General features: G+C 39.3%; 1 protein-coding gene across 2 annotated transcripts in view; it reads right to left on the reverse strand.

The window, feature by feature from the left end:
• The window catches only part of LOC114054061 (tumor protein D52), a 135,426-nt gene that overhangs the window by 27,049 nt on the left and 82,964 nt on the right, over positions 1–25,413 (reverse strand). Inside the window, exons 1-2 of one of the 2 annotated variants that reach the window (XM_027877135.1) lie at positions 18,404–18,666; positions 4,600–4,715 (exon numbers count right to left, since the gene is read on the reverse strand). In XM_027877135.1, the coding sequence (XP_027732936.1) occupies positions 4,600–4,715; positions 18,404–18,572 (285 nt within the window). In that variant the 5' untranslated portion in view covers positions 18,573–18,666. Of the gene's footprint in view, positions 1–4,599; positions 4,716–18,403; positions 18,667–25,413 lie in introns of those variants that run through there. The other variant, XM_027877136.1, reaches the window with a different exon arrangement.

Here is a 25,413-nt window from a genome sequence, read left to right on the forward strand (position 1 = left end):
TCTCCCTCCTCATCTCTACCTCCTGTCTTCCCTAGCATCTTTCAAGACTCAACTAAAATCCTACCTTCTACAAGAAGCCTTTTTCAATCCCCTTTAACGCTAGTGCCTTCCCCCTAAGATTCTCTCCAATTTATCCTATATATATAACTTGTTAGTACACATTGTCCTTTAGACTGTAAGCTCCTGGAGAACAGGAACTGTCTTTTGCCTCTCTGTGCATCCCCAATACTTAGCACAATGCCTGGCACATAGTAGGCACTGAATAAATATGCGTTGACTGACTGGCTATAGGGAACTGAGGAAGATAAGAAGAGTCAAAGATAAGTTTTTAGCACGATGCCTGGCACATTGCAGCCTGACTGACTGACTACATAAAACTGAGGAAGATAAGAAGGTGAAAGATAATTTTAAAGTTTTTCATCAAGAGACTAAGCAAATAGCGATGCCACAGACAAAAAAAATGAAGTTGGGGCAGCGAGGTGGCGCAGTAGATAGAGCACCGGCCCTGAAGTCAGGAGGACCTGAGATCAAATCCGGCCTCAGACCAAACACTTGACACTTATTAGCTGTGTGACCCTGCGCAAGTCACTTAGCCCCAACTGCCCCCCCAAAAAAGAAAGAAAAGAAAAAAAACCAAAAAAGTTAGAAAGATGAACAAGGTTAGAGAGAACAGAGAACAAGCTGTTTTGAACAGAAGATCATGAATCTAGAGCTGGAAGAAATCTCAGGCCTTCAAGTCCAACTACTTCATCTTATAGACTCAAGCCCAGAGAGGCTGATTTTCCCAAGGTCACACAACTAAGTCTCAGAAACATTATTTGAACCCAAGCCCTTTGACGTCCAAAATCAACACTCTTTCCACTGTTCCACGCTGCCTATCCTATGTTAAACTTAAGTGCCAATGGGACATCCAGATAACGATGTCCTATAGACAGCTAGAGAATTGTGTCCAGAGCTCAGAAAAGAGATGAGGGATATAGATGCGGATGGAGATCACCAACTTCAAAGAGGTGTAGTTAACATCATGGAAGTGAATGAGATTGCTAAAGGAAAGAATATGAAGACAAGAGATGACCAAGAACAGACTTCTGAGGAAGACTCACTTTAAGAGGGAAGGCAGCAGAGTAGCCAAAAAAGGAGAGAGAGGAAAAGTAACTGGAAAAGACAAAGAGAGGCAGAGTATCTAGCAGAGTCTACAGAGACCCTGGAGAGCGAGTGCTGGAAAAGGCTGTTGGTGACCTTCAAGAGTGTGATTTTAAAAGAGCGGAGAGAGGGCTCCATGAAAATAGAAAGGCTGGAAGGAAAGTGGGTAGTTAGAAGCAGAAGCAAAGGATGTAGAAAACATTTTAAAAGTTTAGCAACAAAGGGTAAAAAACCTGGAACAGGTGCCAGATTGAATAGAAAGGTCAAGAGAAGGTTTTGGGGTGTTTTTTTTTAGGACCAACGAGAACTGAGCATCTTAGGAGGCAGGTTTTCCATTTATTAATTCTGGCCATTTCTTAGCTTGTCCTTATTAATCTTGACTACAGCCACATTTATGCCAGATAAGTGTAAAATTAAGGCAGCATTCTTTTTAAAAAGATTTTTGGCTTTGCCTCTGCAGGCTGCAGGGTTGAGCAAGATAGCTGCCTTCTTCACTTGTGCATGAGGTGGAATCAACTGTTTTCCAAAAAAAAAAATAAAAAAGGGTTTCTGGACAGGCTGCTCTCCACTGCAGTTTATCACAACAGGAAACTCTTCCTGTTATCTAGTTTAAACTCCCCATGCTGTCTTTTATACGCCTGTGATGCACCTACTACCACGGTCAGTGGGTACGTATACAAGCACACGCTGGGGAAACATTCCCAATGGTTTTTCCCCTTCCAAGATGATAGGTGAATGTGAAAGCTGTCCTAGGGTGTGCCCATACACCTACCAACACTCTATGTATGCCTATGAAGGGAAGAGAAAAAAAGTAAAGTGAGACTGAAGATACACAAAAGCAGGGGTGACAGGTGGAAAGTCTTAAAGGAAGCAAGAAGAAATGGGATCAAGGACGCAGTCAGAAAGAATTAACTTTAGTAAAGAGGAATGATCCCTTTTCTTCTGGAATCATGGGGAAGAGGGTGAAAGTGAGGCATGAGGCTAAAAATGTTGATGAATGGAGGAAGGGAGCTCACGTAAAACAGTCTCAATCTTTTCAGTAATTATGAGGCTAGGTCATCTGTTGAAATGGTGGAGGATCGAGATACTGTTGCAGGCAAAAAATGATAAAGGAAAAGATTCGGAACAGTTGCTGTGGGTGACCAGGTACGGAGCCAATGAGGTGAATAGGAGAATTTTTGAGTAGCCACTGGTATCTACACAAGATTACCATAAATTTGTAGTTGGTGAAAATAATTCAATTCTATTCTGGTGGTGCTGGAGAAAACTTTTGAGAGTGTCTTGGACAGCAAGGAGATCAAATCAGTCAATACTTAAAGGAATTAATTCAGACTATTCACTGGAAAATCAAAATACTGAAGCTTAAATAATTTGGCCACATAATGAGAAGACAGGTCTCATTAGAAAAGATTCTGGTGCTGGGAAAGATCAAAGGCAAAAGGAAAAGGTGATGGCAGAAGATGAAATGGATAGATAGTGCCCTGGAAGCAACAAACATGAGCTTGCACAGACTTCAGGAGACAGTGGGGGATGGAAGGCCCTGGCATGCTATGATCCATGGGGTCATGAAGAGTCAGACCTGACTGAACAACTGAACAACAATAGTAATAACACACACAAAGACACTTTGAAAAGCTACAAATACTAAACAAGGCATGAGAGGCTTTTAAAATTTCAATTAAAGGATAATAACTTGTTATCTATATTAAATTCTTCATGTTTTCAAACTAATTTTGGTAGACCTCACCACCAATGTATCTTTCCCTGCTTTGAAAGTGATAAAGTTAAATGTGGGGATTTGAAGAGGATAGTCGGTGACCTAGATACATCAATCTGTTCTCTGGTTTGTCCTACTTCTGATCCTTCTCTTACTGACCTCCCACGGGTTTCACACTTTATCATATCTACTATGAGTTTTTAAATGGGAAAGTTAACTAACTTCTTTTGTCAGATTCAAATGACATGACAAGTGCTTCCAAAAGACTGACAATAGCATATGCCTCATGAAAACATCTACTAAAAGATATAAAAAATTACAAGGCGGTAGTCCAAAGAAACAATGACAATGTTTCTAAAGCATTACATTGAAAAGTTATATAAGTGGACATTTATGAACTTTCTCACCACCATGCATCTGCTAACACTGCTCCCCCTACCCGGAATGTCCTAGCTCCCATCCTCTCTAAATTTCTTTCAAAGTCCACCTCAATTGCAAATCATCCTACAAAGTCTGTTTAAGTGTTATCTCCTCCATTAAGTCTTCCCTGATTATGCCCAGCAGGAACTGATCTATGTGTGTTCACATGCACACATACATCTCTCTGCATATGTGTGCATGTGCTCCTGTGTGTGCATGAGTCTCTGTATGCACATGTGCCATCTCTATGCATGTTTGTCTCTCAGTCTCTGTGTAGGTCTGACTCTGTATGTATGTATATCTAACTTCTCTGTATGTTGTGTCTGTCTCTGACAATTTTTATTTCTGTGTCCGTGTGTCGTGTGTTTGTCTATATTTCTTTCTCAGCGTTTGTCTGTGTGGGAGTATGCCTCTCCTTCTATTGTCTCTTGGTGATTCTGAGTCCATCTCTTGTTCTGTCTGATTCTCTCTCTCTCCTCCCCCCCCCAAAAAATAGCATAATACTGTTTGTATTTCCTGTGTGACATTTTCACATTCTATTTTGTATAGTGGTTGTTACAATATGTTTATGCGTTATCGCATCTAGACTGAAAAGTCTGTGAGGGCAGATGCTGTGTTGTATGCATCTGTATCCTTCAGAGTATGCCTTGAATGTAGTAAGTGCTCACTAAACATTTGATGAGTAAATTAATAGGTAGATAAATCACTAGGAACTTTTTTTAAAATTTGTTAAAATATTTTCCTGATGTCTAACTAAGTTCTACTTCATGTCACCTCATCTTCCCAGGACAATGATGAGGATTGACTTTTTTTTTCCATTTTGTGTGTGTGTGTGTGTGTGTGTGTGTGTGTGTGTGTACGTGTGTGTGTATATATATATATTTATATATATATATATATATATATTTGGGGGGGGCTTTTTTGGTGAGGCAATCAGGGTTAAGTGACTTGCCCAGGGACACACAGCTAGTAAGTGTCAAGTGTCTGAGGCCACATTTGAACTCAGGTCCTCCTGACTCCAAGGCCAGAGCTCTATCCACTGTGCCACCTAGCTGCCCCTAGGATTGACTTTTTAAAAATACAAAATGGGCTGAAGTTTGTTCCATGGTTTCCTCCTCTGGCAAGAAAAGACCGTGCTCTACCTTATCCCTGGAGTTTGGTCTTCTCTTTTCAGGTTACTCTTCTAGTTGGATTAAATTTTAGTTTATAAGAGAAAACAGTTTAACTTGAGGTTTTACAGATTCTTTAGCAACACAAAAGGTAGACCTATTCCTGGCGGTGGGGCACACGAGAGCATTGTCAAAATAATGGTTCTTTACCTTGGCAAGTTCCTTTCTTAGTTCTTCCTGCTCTTCGTCTGACAGGGTCTCTGCAGCACTGATTGTAGCAGCAGCATCTTCCCCTTCTTCAGGTACTTGGTCCGTTTTCAGCAGACCTTAATAGGGTTTAAAAAACATGCAAAAAAATAGATTTGTAAAACTGAGCTACTTGGAGGTAAAAATTGTGCTACCGGGATCCTGTATTCCAAGCAAAAGGACTAAAATAAAGATAGCCAGATTAGGAATTTGCCCTCTTCCCATTTAGTACCAGAACACTGGCAAATAAGCCCCTGTGCCCACAATAAAATTTTCCTGATGCTCAACAGACCTGCTTTCTGTTGGGGACATTCTGACAAGATGCTCTTGCCTCTGAAACCTTTCGGTTGACTTACAGGACTACCAAAATCAAACAGCATATGATAATAACAACACTAACAACTCACATATAACAAAACGTATATATGTGCATTGCCAAAATGCAGGACCCGGACAATAAATGTTGTGGCAAAATATGGGAGGCAGAAAATTTTATTTTAGCTAAAAAATAACAGGAAAGGCTTTCTTGAGAAGATGATAAGGAGCCAGGCTTTGAGGACTGGGTAGGATTTGAATAAGTGATTTTTTTTCTGTAAAAAAATAAACCATGATGTGAAAGGAAGACTAATGGATTTAGAGACAAAGAACCTGGGTTCAAATTTCAGCTTTGAGCAAGTTATTTAACTTCCATGGGCCTCACAGTCTCATCATTTGAAGGGTTGGAACAGATAATATTTAAGGTCCATTCCCCCTCTACAAATATGATTAATTTCTTCTTTTGAGCAACTGAATTCCTTTATATGTTTCTTCATTGGTCCTTATTTTACATCCACCTCTTTTGTATTTTCCAAGTGTGCTGTCCAAAACTGCCCAGAAAGCTACTCCAGAAAGCAGATGGGCACTGCTGAGGATTATTGGAGTTTCTACATTAATAGAGGTTTTGTTTGTTTTTGCTTTAGGAGAAAAAGTTAGATTACTGATGATATAAATTCCCTTTAGCTATCAAGGTAAATAAAGGACCTAAAGATGCTAAAGAACACAAAGGCAGAACTGTCCGCAACTTGACTGATCACACCAAGAATGAACCCAAGATTATATGCTAAAGGTCTAGGAAATAAAACTCAGTAATGACAGGCTCTGTCTTTTCCATGTTAACCATGAGGTGGCAGCAAATCACCAAAAATATAGCCATTTAAAGGGGAGGCAGAAGTGAGAAAAAGATCAAAACCAAGTAAAATCTGAAAGACCACCTAGGCTAAATGTCATCAGGTAGTGAACGCAGGCAAAAGGAGCTGACAAAAGCCGAGCATCTGTAGGATCCCCAGAGACAAAAACATTTCTGCACCTGAGGCAAGCACCACAAACCAAAAGAAGCATGAAAGGTGCCCTCACAGCTGAGAGGGAGACTGAGACCCCAGGACACCAATCTAAGCGGTAAAGATGTCAGGATACTATGTGATCACTGCTGGGGAGGCTCCTCATCCCCAGAGGAACTTACCTTGGCCCCAACTTATCTTTCCAGCCTCCTTATTCATCACTGTTTTTCCTATACTCTACAATCCAGCCAAACTGGCTTTCTCTATGTTCCTTACCCACATTGTTCCATCTCTCACCGCCATGCCTCATCACCGGCCATCTCCCATGCCTGTGGAATGCCCTCCCTTCTCACATTACACTCACAGAATCTCTCACCTCCTTCAAGTCACATCTCAAGCTTTTCCTAATCTCCCATAATTGCTAGTGCCCTCCCTTTCAAAACTTCTTGTGTTTTGTTTAGTACTTATTCTGTATACACACATGGATTATCCCCCAACAGAATGTAAGCTCCCTGAGGGCAAAAACTGTTTCATCTTTTGTCTTTGCATCCCCAGCACCGAGTACAATGTCTGCCACACAGTAGAAGTTTTAAAATGCTTATTGATTCTCATTTTCACTAATTATTCTTAATAACCAGGAACCAAGGTCAGTTGTTTCTTCAAAGAGATGTCAAAAGTAAGATGAGAGTCAGCATAAGGCAGTATATAAAGTTTTAGATTTGGACTCAGGAAGACCTAAGATCAAATCCCACCTCTGACACTGAGTAGATATATAAATAACCAAGGACAAGCTTCTGAGTCTCAGTTTCCTCATTTGTCAAATGGGGCCACTGGAGGATAATCTATTTAAAGCACTTTGCAAACACTAATAGAGTTGTCATTTTTCTTATTATTCATCATCATCTAAGAACGCTCACTACTGGGAGTTGAAGTAAAGTAGTAACAATTAAAACAAAACAGATGTTTTGGGGGTTAAGGCACAGAAGAGAGTGGAGGAGCCCAAAGGGGGCCTTTAGGCCAACATCATATCAACCAAGAGAAAAATAAAACCTTTGAAGTATCATGAGAGGGCAAGAAGAACTTTATGGATAATCTAATCCAACTCTTTCAATTTACAGGAGGAAAATGAAGTACCAGAGTGGGGAAGCAATTTGCTCACGGTCACAGAGGAAGGTGAGCTTAATTCTCAGTTAGCTTAATTTTAAGGCTGAGCTAAGACAGGTCAAATCTCTGATATCCCTAGAGACCATTCTGTCCAATACTCTCTTCTTAGAGAAGCCAAATAAGGCCAAGTTATTGACCCAGACCTCCTGACTCCTAGTATTTCTTAGCAATGTTGTATAAATTTAGCATTCCTCATGGGCCCTGACCTTCCAAAGCACCAACGACCAAGGGTGAATAACTGGGCGGGTGAGTTGGCCCTCACATTCTTTCAGGTACACTGTGGACTCTATCTCCCCTGACTCACTAGGCTCCTGTGGTCAGAAAAGCTTGAGAATGACAAGTGCAACAAGCCTTTACATAACACTTTTTTTTGGGGGGGGGGGGCCTAGGCAATGGGGTTAAGAGACTTGCCCAGGGTCACAAAACTAGTGAGTGTAATGTGTCTGAGGCCAAATTTGAACTCAGATCCTCCTGACTCCAGGGCCACTGCTCCACCACGTAGCTGCCCCCATATAACACTTTAAAGTCTGCAAAGCACTTTTACATGATTATCTCATTTGACAAAGCAAGGGAGAACAAAACTTTATGAGAAAGAAAAGGTCCCTGGAATGGGGAATGCAAAGGTATCCCCCAAAAGGCATGTCTTGCAGTAGATCTTGAGGCTGTCTCCCTTCCCTTGTTTTGCTGAAAGGATTCCCTCTTAATGGGGAAAATCCACTTTCCAGACTACTACTAGTCCTCTAACCACAGAAAAAAACATGTTGTGAAATGACTCCTAAAGAATGGTAGCTGCTGTTAGTACTCTTAGCCCTAGGCCGAGCCAGAGCCCGAGTCCTACTAGCTAAGGCCTCTCTGCCTTCTGGCCCTCTCCACCTTCTTTTACCTAAGGGACTCTAAAGTCAGAAGCAGCAGTGCCAGAGATGCAGTGCTCTCCCAAAGAGACCTACTCTTAACCTCCTATGACTGGTTGGTTTTCCTCCACTCTTCCTAGGGGGAAGACAAGAGCTTCAAGAGCCCTTTTAATTACCCATCCTGGGACAAAGGTTTGACTGCCCCACCTTAGTTCATATTCTAGGAATACCCATCAATCAATGAAAATAAGGGCTCTCCCTTATACACTAAAATGGAATGAATGCATCAGAAGCAACATCAAAATTAACTAAAATTTCCTAAACACAACTTTCTGAACTTTTCTTTTTCTTTTTGAAGATTTTATCCCTACCTTTTACAACCCCTCCCCAAAAAGTAGTCCTTGTTATATGAACAATCCTGGATCAAAGTTAGTTATTATTAGGGGTAGATAGGTGGCACTGTGAATGGAGCACTGGGCCTGGAGTCTGGAAGAGTCGAATTGGAATCAGACCTCAGATACTTAGTAATAACTCTGAAAAGTCACTTAACCTCTGTCTGCTTCAGTTTCCTCATCTATAAAGTGGGGATAACAGCATCTACCTCCCAGGGCTGTTGGGAGGATCAAATAAGATAATATTCGTATACAGTGCCTGTCACATAGTAGGTTCTATATAAATGTTAGCTATCATTATTATTGCTCAACCTAGTGTGGCAGCTATGTAATTTGTCCATACCAGGAAGACAGGCAGCTTGCCTTCTACTGCCAGTGAAAAAATGTTCCCCTCCCTTAGGATGTAAAGTCAGAGGAAAAGGAACAAGGAGAAAGATTCATGAGCAAAATGGGCAAATTATAAATGTAAGGGGGCACTGGTCCACTCTTTGTTTTCTTCGGAAACTGTATTTCCTGGAAACCTGTGCAGATCTCAGCAACAGAAATTAAAAACAACTAGTTCAAAAGAAAATAATCCCCAAAATGGGAACAGATATGGAGTAAGAGAGAGAAAAGAAATATGCGGAAACCCTAGCTGCAACCTAGCTCTGAGTTCCTGATTGTCTGGTTGTTATTTTGGGAAACAAGGTTTCTCTATTACCCTCCCACATTCCCTGACAGACACCCTTTCATGAATGCCCTAGCCCTCAGGCCCAAGCCAAAAACAAAACAAAACAAAACAAAAACAAACAAACCCAGAACATCCAATAATGCTGCTGGGAATGCTAACTTAGCACCTGTCATGAATAATTTGAGGTATTTTCCTTCCCCCGTTATTGTACAGAATAGAATAAGACTTAAGTGGTTAGTAAGGAATTGAGGCCAACATTGCCCCAAGAGATATATATAGCTTTGGAAAATTGGTGGGGTGAGTGTGCTTGTTGACTGATTCCACTCTCAGGTATTTGCACCGTATTCTATCTTAAATAAAGATCCTTTGCTTTCCTCGTATATGAGGTAACTCACTCCTCTTGGGAAGAAGAGGCCCAAGGGAAATGTGGGCTCAGGCACCGCGGGCTGGGATAGAGTGAGCATATCATGGACCTGGTTTCAACTTCCATAGCAGTAGAGAGAGGCAAGGAGCAGGCAGAAGAAGGCCGGTGTAGAAGCCAGGACACCACACTGACCACCGTCCGGCTGCGCTGACATCACTTCACTCGGAAGCACTTCAGCTTCCTCATTCCTAAAAAAGTCTCACTCCCTTCTCAAGAAGCTTCAGTTGCTCCCTACTCCCTTTAGGACATATTACACACCCTTCTTTTTGGCATTTCAAGTCCCTTGCAATCTGGCTTCTACTTATTTTTCTAAACTTTACATCCACTTTATACTCCAGACAACCTGGCTGTCTCTCGTCCGAGGTCTCCATCTCCTATGTCCATCCCTTGGTAAGCCTGTCTCCTAAGCCTAGAATGCCATCCCTCCTCACCCGTCCCCTTCAAAGCTCAGTTCTGCCTCCTCCTCCTAGAAGAGACCTTTCCTGATTCTCCCAGACGTTAGTGGTCCTTATGCCTTCTTTCAAAATTACGTTGTATTGTTTTATACTGACCTATTTATATACATATTGTTTTCCTCTTTCTTCTTGTACCTTTAGAACAGAGACATATTTCTGTCATTGTATGCCCGGTGCTATTTTCCTACATGGCTGAACTATTCTGAACTTCCCCATCATGCCCCGGGAATTTCATTATCCTGGAAGATCACTCCAGCCTTGGAACCCATAACTCATCAATACCCTCTGCCCCTGGGACCCCTCTCTTTGACAGGAAGATAGAGAGTGTCTCTCATAACTTCCATTGAAGGTGGGGGCCTAGGTCAGCCATCTCTTCATTTTCCACCTCGTAGTATTCTTCTGGATGCCTTCATCACACCCGCACTGGGTATCTTTTGCTCTCTCCCTCCCCCCATCCTGGCCAACTTTTCAGCTTGCTTTTGTGTGTAGTCTTCGCCCCATTAGAAAATAAATTCTTTTCGAGCAAGGACTATCTTCCTTTTAGTGTTTGTATTCCCATCATTTAGCACAGTGCTTGGCACAGAGTAGGCACTTGAAAATGTTACTGTCTATGACAGTGCCTAGTGCATTATAGACATGATATTTGAATTGAGCTCCTTCATCTATAAAATTAGAATAATATTGGCACTACCTACCGCATGGGTTGGATGAGGTTACTAAGAAAGCAATTTGTAAACCTTAAAGTTCTATATAAATATGAGCTATTTTTATTAAGGTAGCATTTAGCTGAGTGCTTCTAGAAAGTGAGGTTTTGTAAGAAAGGGGGCAGATGATAGAACATAAGACAAATCCATAATAATGCAGCACAGGTTGTGTGCCAAGATATTGTTAGAAAGGAAGATCAAGTGTATGGGGTGTTATTTGGGGAAGACTTTGAAGGAAAAGAGTTTGGACCTGAGAGAATGATTTGTTCAAGGGAAGCTTAGGAGAAAAGGAAAAGCTGCAGTTAGAGATGAGTTAGGCCTCCAACACTGAAATCCCAGGAATAGGTAAGTTCACCAAGGAATAAAGTATAGAAAGAGGGGGCAGAACCTTGAGAAACATTTAAGAGGTAAGAGAAAGAAGATTAGCCAAAAGGCGAAATCCTTGAGGTAAAAGGAGAACCAGAATACTAACAGGTCACACAGCATTAAAAAGAGGTTTGCAAATAGGAAAAAAAATGAGATGGTCAACACCAAGGAATGGTTTTTTTAAAATTGGCAATTAGGTCACTCATGAGAGAGCAATTTCAGCAGAGTGAAGAGGGACAAAAGTCAAAGAAGGAGAGGAGACCAGCTAGAGAGCATGAAAATGTTAAAGATTGTTTCTGTTTGTTTGTTTGGGGTGGGGGGCATATTTGGAAAAGAGATCCGAGCATGTTTACAGGCTGAGGCAAAATAGTAAGTAAAAAAGGAAAGATGCAAGAAAGACAACTGAGAACCAGTGATGGTGCTAGACTATAGACAAGGCAAAAGAAAGAAAGGGAGCAATGGTAAGGTGGATAACTCTGAGATTAAGAACCTAAGAAATGTGGAAGGATGGTATCAGGTTTATTGTAAAGATGGTAGAACAGAAATTGGGAAGAGTGATGTTAGGACATTCATTCAGAAATATCCTAGAGACAGTTAAGGATAGGATACTAAAACAAAGGGATTACAGGACCATAAATTTGGAGTTGTACGTGGCCTTGGAGCTTACACAATTCTAGACTTAGAAGCTGGAAGAGACCTCAGAGGTCATCTCTTGCCCAATTCCCTCATTTCATAGCTTGTCCCAAGGCCACACCAGTAACAACTAGCAGAGTTAGTTTTTTAATCCAGGTCTTCTGATAAACAAGGGTTATTTCAAAGGCACCACACTGCTTTGAAAGGTCAAGGCCAGAGTTCTAGATTTGTATGTCATTTGTAAAAAGAAAGACTGGGGAGGAGGAAACTCAGGAGATCAAAAGCAAAGTACAAAAAACTTACTTAAGAAAAGAGGAAATGATTAAGAGTATAAAATGCCACAAAGAAACTTGAAGAGGGGGAAAACTAAAAAGGCCACTTTCATTTGGCCAAAAAAAAGGTCACCGAGGACTTCAAGGACAGAATCAAAACGAAACAGTCAAATAGTGACAAACAGACCATGGTCACCCACTCAAGTTTAACCATTAAATGTAGAAAAGGAATAGACACTCGTCCACCAAGTCAAGTCAACAAGCAGTAATGAAGCTCTTACTATGGGTTAGGTACTGTGCTGAGCAAAGTGAGAGGCAAAGAAAAGCAACTGAATTCACATTTAGTTGTTTTTTGTTTCCTCAAGTATGTAAGACATCTGCAGCATGTTAAACGAATGGAAGGGAAAGTGGCCAGTGAAAAACAAAAGATTAACAATGAAGGAGTGGGAGGGAGAGTTGGAACAAGGACCAGGATGAGTCAGAAGGAATCAGGAACATGAAGCACAGGTACAAAGTTGACTTCTAAAGGCTAGTTTCCTCTTAAACTACAACAGGAAAAGATAGAATAAATAAGTAAAGGAAACTGAAGTTTCTGCATAATCTCCCTAAAGATTTTTGGCCATTAAACATTTAATTTGTTATATGTTATATTATCTTTATATGTTAATACTATGTTTATTACTATAAATCTATTTATAAATATTTAATTACATCATTAATTGCCTCCTTCCTCCAAAAAAAAAAGTTTTTGTAGAAAGATGTGTGTGATGCTACATACTGTATGCATTTTCAGAATTTTTCTATGTAGTAATCATTTGTGTGCTGTGTTTTTTTTTCTCTCTTAAAAAATTACTACTTGTTCCATGGGGTGGCTGTCTGGGAGGGGGAGGAAGAGGGATACCTGGAAGACTACAAAGATATAAGAAACAGAAGATATCAATAAAAGTTTATTTTTTTAAAAAGAAAGAAAAAAGGAAGTTGTGTTTGAAACTCATAATTTGTGTAGCTATTTAAAAATCTGCTCTCTGTCAACACCTGTTCTCTAAGGTTGATGCTTCAAGGCAAGGCCCAGAAGAAGTAAAGCCTCCATCAGGGTTTCCTGTCCTATTCCAGCAGATATCTGACTTTTTTTTTTTTGGTTAGGCAGTGAGGTTAAGTGACTGGCCCAGGGTCACACAGCTACTAAGTGTTATGTGTCTGAGGCCGAATTTGAACTCAGATCCTCCTGACTCCAGGGCCGGTGCTCTATCTAGCCACCTAGATGCCCTACATATCTGACTTTTTCTACTCTCAGTTTCTTCAACTGTTAAATGTGAATAATAACAGCTCAAATCAAGTAGGATTGTTGTGAGAATAAAATGAGAAAATATTTGTAAAGCATTCACAGCACAGTGCCTAGCACACAGTAGGCACTACATAAATGTTTGTTTCCTCCATTTGTTTCCTCCTAACTTCCCTTCCCCTACAGCACAGAAAATCCCTGAGGGTTGGAGGGCAGCAGTGACAGAAAGCCAACCCACTGACTCCCAGTCTAGATAAGCATCTTAATAATAGCTCACATTTATTTGATATTTTAAGTTCTGTAAATGGCTTCGTGTACATTTTTCCTTTTGCTATATTTACAACAACCCAGTCAGGTTGGTGCTATTATTATCCCCACTTTACAGATGATTAAATTGGGGTTGAAAGTCACCCCATTTCGCCTCAGTTTCATCATCTGTAAAACGGAGATAATAACAGCACCAACCTGACACGGTTGTTGTAAATACAGCAAAAGGAAAAATGGGAAAGTGGCTTCCCATGGTCATACATAGCTACAAATGTATTGTAGCTTTCAGATCTACAAATAAGAGAACAAATCATGACCAAACAAGACCAAATCACAGAAGAGAAAAGTGGACAGTTTGAATTACATAAAATTCAAAAGTTTTTGCATAAACAAAACTAACAGCCAATATTAGAAGAGAAATAGGTAACTGGGGAGAAAATCTCTGTAGTTAGCTTCTATGTAAAGGTCTCATCTTCAAGATACATAAAGAGTAGATTCAAATTTGTAAGAATATGAGCCATTCCCCAACTGATAAATGCTCAAAGGATATAAATATGTGATTTTCTATGGGAAAAATCCAAGTTATCAATATCCATTTTTAAAATCCTATAAATCACTAATAATTAGATAAATTAAATCAATACTGAGGTTCTACCTCATTCCCATCAATCTGACAAACTTGACAAAAAGGGAAAGTTAAAAATGTTGTCGGGACTGCAGGCAAACCAGGCACATTAAAACACCTCTAGCTGAGCAATGAAATGGTACAGCCATTATTGAAAACGATTTGGAACTATACTCCCAAAGTTACTAAACTGTGCTCTTATTCCACGATTAGGCCTATACCAAATGTACAAAAGTATTTATAGCAGCTCTTTTTGTAGTAGCAAAGAACTAAAAATGAGGGTACCCATCATCTGGGGAATGGCTTAACAAATTATGATATATGAATGTAAAGAATACCATTGTGCTCTAAGAAATGATGAATGGGACAGTTTCAGAGAAACCTGGAAAGACCTGTACGAGCTTTTACAGAGTGAAGTGAGCAGAACCAGGAAAACAAGGTATATAATAATAATGACACTAAAGACAAGCAACCTTGAAAAGAGGTTAAACAAAAACTCTGATCCATACAATGCCTAACCACAATTCCAGAGGACCAAGGAGGAAGCATGCTACTCATCTCTTGACAGAGAAGTGATGTGGACTCAGGGTGCAGAATGAGATATATATTTTTGAACGTGGCCAAAATTTGGAAAGTTGTTTTCTTTGATTATGAATATTTGTGACAAGGATTTATGTCTTTCCTTTTTTTTCCCAATGGAGATAAGAAGGCAGGAGAAAGACAAAAATAGATTTTTGTAAGTTGAAAAAAACTTCAATTTACAACAGTGCTGGATTCACATAGAGGTAGCTAAATAGGTGGCACAGTGGATAGAGCATCAGGCCTGGAGTCAGGAAGGCTCATTTTCCTGGTCTCAGACATTTACTAGCCATGTGACCCTGGGCAAGTTACTTAACCCTATTTGCCTCAGTTCCTTATCTGTAAAATGAGCTGGAGAAGGAAATGGCAAACCATTCCAGTATCTCTGCCAAGAAGACTCCAAATGGGGTCACAGAGAGTTGACACAATTGAAAAATGACCAAACAGACTCAAACACAAACAGATCCTTCCAACTGATGTGTAAGGACTCAGAAAACCAAAAGTTAACAATATCTATGTTGTATTTTATTTTTGTTTAACATTTAAACATTTCTCAATTACACTTCAATTGGTTCAGGCCCCACTTTGGAGTATTGCAGGTTGCTTTCATCAGAGTGTGAGTTTGAAGACTCTGCTCTAGATGATCATTAAATGGGATAAACAAGCCCTAAGAAATCAAGAATTTACTACAATTTGCAATCTTAGTCAAATCCTTTTTTCTCCTTTTATTTGGGCCATGAGTCATTCTTCCACATTTTAATTCAATTTGTTGGTCCAGAATTTTGTCTCTCCTCCTTTTCCACCAATGCAGAGACACTGGTCCTCTCTATTCCCACCCCAAAACTCCATTCAGACTTTTTGTGACAGAAGAGGAGACATCCTCCTCCCTCTGGTATATACCAGGAGATAAATCTATGCCACAAATAAATAAGGTTTGAAGTGCTACTCAAATTCTTGGCTCCAACAAAGTGGCAGAATTCTCCTAATCTAGGAGCACCAGATTAGACATTTCTCTCTTTTTTCTTTATTTCCTCTCCTTCAGGTGAGGACCTTCATAACCTATTCTTGACCTCACAGGCTGCAGCCTTTTCTCTGGCTGTCCCCCAAGTCTGGAATGCTCTCCCTTCTCATTTCCTCCTCTTGCCTTCCCAGGCTTCCTTTAAGTCCCAACTAAAATCCTACCTTCTACAGGAAGCCTTTTCCAATCCCTCTTAATTCTAGTACTTTCCCTCCATTAAATGTTCTGTTAGGCATTCAAAGCCCTTCGTAAGCTAGCCTCATCTTACCTACCAATTCTTCTTACGACTCATTCCTCAACCTGTCCTCTTCCACCCAGTCACACTGACCTCCTGGTTGTTCCACAAACAAGACACTCCAGCTCCAGGCATTTTTTTCAGCTTGTCCCCCATGACTGGAATGCTCTTCCTTCTCATCTCAAGACTAATCACTTCCCTGACTTTCTTTGAGTCCCAACTAAAATCAAACCTTCTACTGGAAGCCTTTCCAACTCTTCTTAATTCTAGTGCCTTCCCTCTATAATTAATGATTATTTCACATTTATCCTGTAGAGAGCTTTTTTCGTATATATTTGTTTGCATGTTGTCTCCCCCATTGGACTATAAGCTCCTTGAGGGCAGGTACTTTGCCTCTTTTTGTACCTCCAGTGCTCAGCATTGTGCCTGGCACACAATAGGTGCTTAGTAAATGTTTATTGACTATTGATTGATGACTGAGTAATTATTTCCTATTTGGCCAGTACATAGTTTGTTTGCACATATGTTTGTTCTCTCTCCCATTAGATTACGAGCCCCTTGGGGGCAAGAACTATGTTTGGTCTTTTTTTTTTTCTTCGTATCCTGAGCACTAAGCATAGTACCTAAGAACATAGTAGGATCTTAATAAATGCTTGTTGAACTGACTGACCAGCTGCTATAACTTCAAGATGTCCCATGACTGCCAACTACAAGCATTTATCTTCTCTCCTCCTACAACCTTTTTTGTTCTCCACATTCTGCCTTGAGTTTTTTTGTTTGTTTTTTTTTTTAATTACACATTGCATATTTCCACTTTACTACTTTCTTTCACTTGGGCCCTTCTGTTTTAAGGTGTTTTTCCATTCATCACCTCAAACAATAACTAAAAACTAACCTTCCCAGAGAATTAGAACTGCCAATTAGATTTTGCCCAGCCTTGCTTTGGTCCTATACACAATCTGTTGAGAGACTGTTAGCTTTCTAGGGTAGGCCACCCTTATCTACAGTACACAAATAGCACATAATAAATGAGCCACTGAAGTGCAAGAATGACACAAAATGAAACTAACCCGAGTAGGAGCACAATGGCAACTCCTACCATGAAAGCCATTTTTTACTACTGATTCTCCGTTTCATACAAGTTAAAGTTTTCCCTATTTAAATTATAAACACCAAGAAAATCGACATAATTTTATATTTTTATGTCCTGGATTCAATGTTCAAAGCACGCTGCTAAATTCAAATGCTTTTTTTTTCCAATTTAAATGATACTTGATTAAATGCAGCATAGTACAGTGGGAAAAACACTAGATTTGAAGTCAGAGGATGTAGTTTCAAACCCCAGCTCAGCTACTCATTACTAGTAGGACTTTGCTGCTTAAGCTTTCTCAGCCTCACTTGCCCACCCATAAAGTTAGGTGGCTGGACAAAGTGGCCTCTATGGTCTCTTCTAGCTCGAGGTCTCTGATCTAATTCCGGAGATCTGAAATGATCCCCACTGTCAGTGGGGGAGGCCAGAAAAGGAGACAACCAATGACAGAGCTGGACTGACTCCCCTAGGAAACATGGCAGTCATTTAGTCAAATCTCCATCATTTTTATAATACCCTCTGGTATCCACATACATGTAGTCTTCAGTCAGACATAACATATACAGACCACTGTAAGGACTCTTGACTATAACCCTGGTGATACCTGCCTATACTTTAGAAAAAATACTTTAGGAAAAATTGCAAGCATGCAATTACCAAATATTTGCAACTAGACCTTTTATTTTATCCTTTACCATCTCTCTCTAGATTTGTATGTTTTCATACTTATATAAATACATGATATAACCTATACATTCCTATGTTAATAAGAATACCAATTCAAACTCAAATTACTCTTTGTAAATTTACAGTTGAAAAATAATTTGGCACATAATTAAGGACTTTACCTAGTCAGATATCTGTGCTCCTAGTACTAACCTCAGAGTTTTCATAGATAATTTACATGGATTCTGTATATACGGGCACATAAAGAGTAACTAGCATCAAAAGACAAGAGATCATAACATTTTTGTTATTCCTTGCTTTGAGATTTATTTGTGCCACTTTTGATTCTCTGTCCTCAAATCTAAATACAGCCATTATTTGAACTTCAGTTCTGCCAAGAACCCAGAGGCTGACACTTTATATTGGATTATAACAACAGACAGCATTCTGCTCTAAGACAAAGGCTTTCAGGACTTTCTCTTTACTTTTCAATTATCAGCTCCATGAATTCATAATAATCCAGCAAAGAAGCTCTAGGCTAAAAAAGCCAACTACAACATCCACACTATCATAATGAAGGGTGCTGCTTCCAGAAATCCAGAGGTGGCTCACTTATTTGTCTTGACTCATGGCAACATCATCTCCCTACCACCAAAGCATGCATGTCCCTACATGCGATAAAACCCCAGCATAATTTCATTGAAGGTACAAATTTTATTAATAAACCTAATTTTGTACAGAAATAGGCAAGATAGTTACCGAGTCTCTGTAGTATAGGTGATCCAGGTGGAGATGTATTTACACTAGGAGACAAGTAGAGATAGTTTTTGTTCACTCCTGAATCGAAATCAAAGGGTGATTTATAGTCCTCATATAAGTCCATCTCTCCGAGATCCATTCCAGGAAAATGGACAGCACATGGTCTCATGAGAGCACGCTTCTTCTTCCATTTAGCCAGAGGCACATTAGTCTCTGCTCTCTAAGTTGTAAGAGCCTCATGAATAAAAGTGACCAGTGTTTCAATATCCTGCTTTTCCCCACAAAGTATTCTACTTCCTTTTCAAACCCTTGAGATTCACATGACTAGCAAATACAACACCTGTTTAATAAGTGACTGGTCCAGAGCAATCCCAGGAGTAGCAGTTAATTTCTGTCAACAATGAATAACCTGGGCAGAGTTAAAATGAATATTCTTCAGTAAACAAAGAGAAGGAAACTCCAACCTAAGATATAGGCACACAATTCTAAAAAATCTCAATGTAGTTTTGCCTGCGACCAAGGCATTTCTATTTTTTAAACAAACATGTCAGCTGACCTCAACTCCACTAGAATAGCCTTAATCTTCTAGGACAGAAAAGGATTACTAGTCAGTAATCTACTCTAAATACCATCTGGGTAGTGCCACCCCCTCCCCCATTATGGCTAAAATCCCAAGTATATAGCAGCTTCCTGGTTCTTCAAAAACCTTTCTAAAAGCTTAACTTCATGGAGTTGAAAGATAGGTATTTCTACAACTGACTTTTTCTAACACATAAAGAGTTTTAATTCCATTTGTGAGGGAGGGTGGGGTTGCTGTATTTTAGTCATGTGTCCCAAAACACTATGGGTTAACTTTTTAAATAAAACTATCTGCTGCTACAAAGCTACCAGTATCGTGACCCTTCTTTGTTTAGCTGAATTTTGGCTCTGCAGGTGCCAAAGTTAACCTGCCAAATCATACAAACTTGTGAAACCACACAGGAAACCACACAAATAAATCTCAAAAACTGCACAGCAGTCCCTTGACCATCATCTACAGTTAGCCAACATGAATCTAAGCTGGTAACTCATCACCTTTGATAGGAATCTTTTAACAGAGCACTTCTCAGCTAAAAATGAGCACTGAAATTAGCTCTAAGTTCTCAAATAGGCCTTTGTTTAGGCAATGGCCCACAGTGTTTCCGGTGGTTTTTCACCACACGATTCATCTAATATTATTTGTCCAGGGAAAGACACTAAAAATAAAACAGCCTTGGCTATCCATAAATAGGCACAGGGCAACTATGAAATGAATAAAGTAAACATTCAATTTTTTCTTACCTACATAGCAGAAAAAAAATACTCTATGTGCTGATCTGTTGGATTAGTGACAAAAAAGAGATCTGATTTACTTCAACCATTTAAAAATGTGTATCATCTTGCTAGGGTGGCAAGGTGGCACAGTGGATAGAATGCCTGGAGTCAGAAAGACTCATCTGTGTGAGTTCAAATCTGGCCTCAGACACTTACTAGTTGTGGGACCCTGGGCAAGTCCCTTAATCCTATTTGCCTCAATTTCCTCAAATGCAAAATGAGTTGGACAAGAAAATGGCAAAACACCCCAGTATCAAGAAAATCCCAAATGGGGTCACAAAGAGTGGGATGTGACTTAAATGACAGAACAGCATCACCATCATCATCATCCTCATCCTCCTCTTGGTATTCCTACCATCACCTTCCATAGCACTACCTAGCTTGCTAAAGTGAATCAGTCAACTAGCATTTATTAAGTGTCTGCTATGCCAGGCACTATGCAAAGTGCTCTAACACAAAGTTTGAGTCACGTCCTGCGCAAACCTTGCTCCTTCTATGTTTTAGACCTCTGATTTTACCACCTTACCTCCATCTGTGATCATAGTATCTGTCACTGTAGCCCTTAACACGGAGATGGCACAGAATTGGAGCACAGTTAATGGAATCCCTGATCCTATTCTTAACCCTGGTTTTTAGTCACCCAATGATCCAACAGGAGAAAAGAAAAAGCATTTCTGCACCACAAATTACTCTTCTTCATAAAACTACATGACTAGTGGAAAATCCTGGACTCAGCAAACTATACTTCATAGTATAATTTATAGAAACATTGCATACTATCTATAAAAGTTTCTACCAAAAAAACCATTCTGGGATTTGAACTTTTTTTTTTTAATTGCATCTGCCTAAATTCCTGTCTGAGTATGTATTTACTACAAGCAAACCTGCTGCTTCTACAGGCTCATTCCAGCATTCATGAAACTCAAATACTATAAGTAAGCTAAAGAACTAGGCATTCGAATACTGACTGATCATTCATTTACTTGACATTTATTGAGCTCCTACTTATTATGTGTGACTTCTAGAAGTGACCTTGGATTCTCAACCTCTATGTCATCAGAGTACACACTCTGGGCAATTTCTACCCAAATAGAGAGGCTTCAAGAATGGGTCCCGTGACGGACTGAATGCCTATTGTCTGAGGATCAGCCTAGCAAAATGGGAGAGCTGTATCCCCAGGTTCACCACAGTGAGATGAATTTTTTGCCCAGGGAAACTTGACAATTGTTTCCCAAGTTACAAAAAGGTGGCACTTTTTGTTGATACAGATAATTACTATGTGAAAGGCACAGTGATAAATGCTGTGGGAGATACAAAACTAAATAACCTCAAGAAGTTTACAATGTATAGGTAAGACACCTATGCTAATTAATACAAGACAGAATGTGGTATATTAAAGAGGTAAAAAAAAAATATTGTAAATTATAAGGAAACCAATTTTATTCAAGGTGATCAGGAATGTCTTCGTGGAAAAGGGTGCACTGGAGCCAAAAGAAGAGACAAAATTTTAAATAAAATAAATTCAAAAAATTTTAAAGTCGGGGGAAAAAAGAAAAAAGATCATCTGAGTTGGTCCCTAAAGGACTTCTAGAATTTTTGCAGACAGTGCATATTGGAAAATAGGAAAGGATATTGGGAAATAGGAAAGGGAAAGGAATTTCAGGAAAAGGAATTAATGTGCAATTATATAGCAGGTAAGAAGCACAGATAAACTTGTGGCATGAACATGGCTGACATAGAAATATGTTTTGCATGACTTCACATGCATAACTGATATATAGGTTGCCTTCTCAACGAGTAGGGGAGGGACTGTAGGGGAGTGAATTTAAAACTCAAATTTTAAAATATGAATGCTGAAAAAATGAATTATTGTTTAAAAATTATAAGTTTTTGCATGATAAACAATGTAATTTATCTCATACTTAGAGACGAATAGTGATAAAGATAAAACTGCAGAGGGAAGTTGGGGCAAAATCATGGAGAACCTTAAATTCCATACAAGAGTTTGGATTTTATTCAACAGGCAATGTGGAGCCATGAAAGGTTTTTGGGAAGAAGAATAAAATAATCAAGACTGTTCTCTAGGGAAATTAATCCGGCAGAAGTGTGAAGGATGAGAAAAACCAGGTAAAAGCCACTTACAGTAGTCCAGGTGACAAGTGACCTACTTTGTCAAGTATAGCTGTTTTAGTTATCAAACACTACAAAAAAATTTAAGATGTCTAAAAAAGTGCCTAGATAAGGAAAATAATGAAGACCAAATTAAATTTAGGCATAGTATCCAAGAACATAAAATCTACCTATCAATCAGCAAACATGCTTGGTAGTATCTATTAACAGAGGGAAAGAAACTTAAGGGCAGAAATTCGTGTATAGATTCAAAAAATAAAAATGCTCATATCCTGAAATGCCAGCAGGGGGCAGACATGGAACAGGTTGCAGCAAACACTTCAATTGTACCATGACTACAACAGATGCGGGGCATAGAACTAAATGAGCAAAACCCATTTAAAAATCACAAACTGCAAAGCAAGAAAGGATAGTTAGAAATTGTAGATAAAAGAAAATTATAACTCAGATTTAAATTTTTTTTTGTTTTATTTCTAATTAAAAAGAGTTCCAAAGCTATATAACTCCACGTTTTCAGGCTTGAAAAGTAAAAATGAAGACTATTTGGTCACTATTCACTTCTTGAGAGTCACACTCAAGTTCTATCTCTGATACATATTGGCTGTGATCCTGGGCCTCCCAATGCAACTCTCTAATATCATATTACACGTGTATACACACATACACACACACACAAATAAAATGATATATATGTATGTATGTATATGATATGTCCATATACACATGTATACATGTATACATGTATGTATGTTGAAAAGGGGTGCTGGTCTGTTTTTAGAGCATGTTTCCTCATTCAGCTGGGAGTTCCCTATGAAATTGTTAAGTCTAGTCCTGAAACATGTTCCCTATTTGGAACAGCAACCTGAATAGTAAAATTAAAACAAAGTAGTATGTTTCATTTCCTCTCTATTCTTAAGTAAATGTGACCATATTGTAGACATGGTATAGAGAGTTTGGCAAACAAATGCTCCTCCAAGCTCAGGGTAATTTGGCTCTCCTAACCATTGCTTAATTTCTGAATTGAAATTAAAGGACACCAAGAAACTTTTCTTGGGGGAGAAAAGGAGGGTTGTGTGATATTTTAAAGACTGGTGTATCTCTTTTCAAACCTGAGAAATATTGCCACATCAACTGTTTTAATCATGATATTAAAATGTATCTGTGAGCTCATTGGTATGGCTATTCATTCCACTGATGCAGACTGAAACTTATCCATGTCTGTCCATCCCGTGTGACTCTTGGCCACGTCTCTACTTAAGTTGGTCAGAGAAGATCCACCCATTGCACTGGAGTTTTTCTATTTCTCTTTTTCTCTTGATATCATGAAGATAACAATGTAGTACAAAGGCTATTTGTAAATTAGCCTTTGTTCTTGCTACATGTCCAGCTCATCTTTTTTGCCTACACTTTTTTGAAAAAATTCTTTATTCTACTTCTCTAATTCTTAAACTGTAATATTTCTATTAGTTCTACCACATGCCTCCAAGTGAACATCAAATTTTAATTTTTCAGAGGCTGTAGTGTTCTATCCCTTGTACCATTCAATAACACCAAAAAATTCATTTAAAGAGTGGGCTTTTGTTTTCCCTCATTTTTTTTTTTTAGGCAATTGGGGTTAAGTGACTTGCCCAGGGTCACACAGCTAGTAAGTGTCAAGTGTTTGATCTGAGGCCCCATTTGAACTCAAGACCTCCCAACTTCAGGGCCAGTGCTCTATCTACTACAACACCTAGCTGTCCTTTGGGCTTTTGTTTCAAGAAGAATCTTGGGGTCACCAAGATAACAATACAACTTCCCAAAGGCAATCCAACCTGTACTGTTCTCTTGTCCAACTATGGTTCCAACTCAATGTCCATTTGCTGTCAGTTTAAGAAATACGGACTCATAAACTCCATAAGCTGTCTAACCAACTACATATCATAACCTGGACGATAAGTACATTGAGCCAAATTCCTTTGGGTGATTATGGATCTTATCTAGAAGGCTTAGCAATGATCCAGGGTTTGACACAAACAGCACATCCTCTGCAAACAGGAATACGAGGACCTCACCATCTATAGGCAATGCTTCTTTCACTTCTGCTGGACTTCTTTCACAACGACAGCAAAAAACTGTGGCAATTCTAAGGCCTGCTGTTTTATGACACACTTGATTGTGGGCCAGCAAGATCCAGATTCAAGTCCCATCTCTTGATACATAAGGGCTGTGATCCTGGGCAAATCATTTTACTTCTCAATGCAACTTTCTAATATTATAAGCTGCAGAGAAGGTGCTGGTCTGTGTTTTTTGGAGCAAGTTTCTTCATCTCAGAGTTTTCCTATACCAATGAACTCATAAGAACAGTCGTGAAACATATCCCTATCGCTTGATATTAATGGTCAGAGAAGGCCTATAAACATTCGTATATTGATGTTGTCTGATTCTCCTAAGTGTGTGCATGTAAAATTATATTCTCACAAAAATGTTTTATACAGGTTAGATGGGTTGGTAATTACTGGAGTTCTCTCAAGTCACCTTTTTTGGGGCGATAATAATATTTGAGATTCTTTTGCACAGTTTTAGTGTCTTTCCTTCCCTCTGATACTTTTAGAATTTCTCTCTCAATGCCCTAAAAATTCTGTCTCCTCTGTGAAAGATGATCTCAGTGTAGGCTTGGTCTAATTCAACTGTTTTTCCCATCTTTGTTCTCTTCAGTAGCTTTTCTAGTTCTTTTCTCCAAATCCCTAGGATTGAGATGAGCATAAATGGAACTTCCACTGTCCTGGATGGTGAAAAAAGAGATTTTAAAATTCTTTTTAGATATTTTTCATCTTTCATCTATTTATTATCCTCTTTTCACTTTCTCCCTTAAACTTCCTCTAGATGACTTGTTGGGGGAAGGGTTTTCATTAAGCTTTCTTTAAACTTGTTTTTCCCTTTTCCCTCTCTGTTTTATGAGGCAATCCTGCTTACAATCTTGCCCCATCCTTCATAAGATTTTACAAATGAGTTTGTACTCTAGACCAGAGTAATCCTTAGATACCATAAATCTCTATTCAGCAAGTAAGTTTTATTTGCTGTTTGGGGCACTTTTTATTATGGCAGGTCTCTTTATTATGGCAATTGATTTATATTGGCTAAACTTCTATGAGAAATCTCTGTTTTCCATGTTCACTATGATCAGGCTAGAGTTGGATTAATTGCATGTTGCTTTTTCCCTCATTTTTAAGCTTTCAGTTTTGTATTCATTTTTATCTTTGCTCTATCAGTGGTCTGATTGTATGGCCACAGCTGATTTAGGAATGACTGCTGCATTAATAACAGGTCATTTCAAGAGTCAATTCAAATACCACTTTCTGTAGTAGCCCTTTCTTGGTCCCCCTCACTGCTAGATCCCTTTTAAGAGGACAGAGGGAGAGGGAGAGAGAGAGGGAGGGAAGAAAGGAGAGAAAGACAGAGCAGATAGAGAGAGCAGACAGAGAGAGAGCAGATAGAGAGAGAGAGGGAGAGAGGAAGAGGGAGAGGGGGAAAGGGAGGGGGAGGGGGAG

Source organism: Vombatus ursinus, unplaced genomic scaffold (genome assembly GCF_900497805.2).
Source record: "Vombatus ursinus unplaced genomic scaffold, bare-nosed wombat genome assembly UNPS02014812.1, whole genome shotgun sequence".
Classification (NCBI taxonomy): Eukaryota; Metazoa; Chordata; class Mammalia; order Diprotodontia; family Vombatidae; genus Vombatus; species Vombatus ursinus.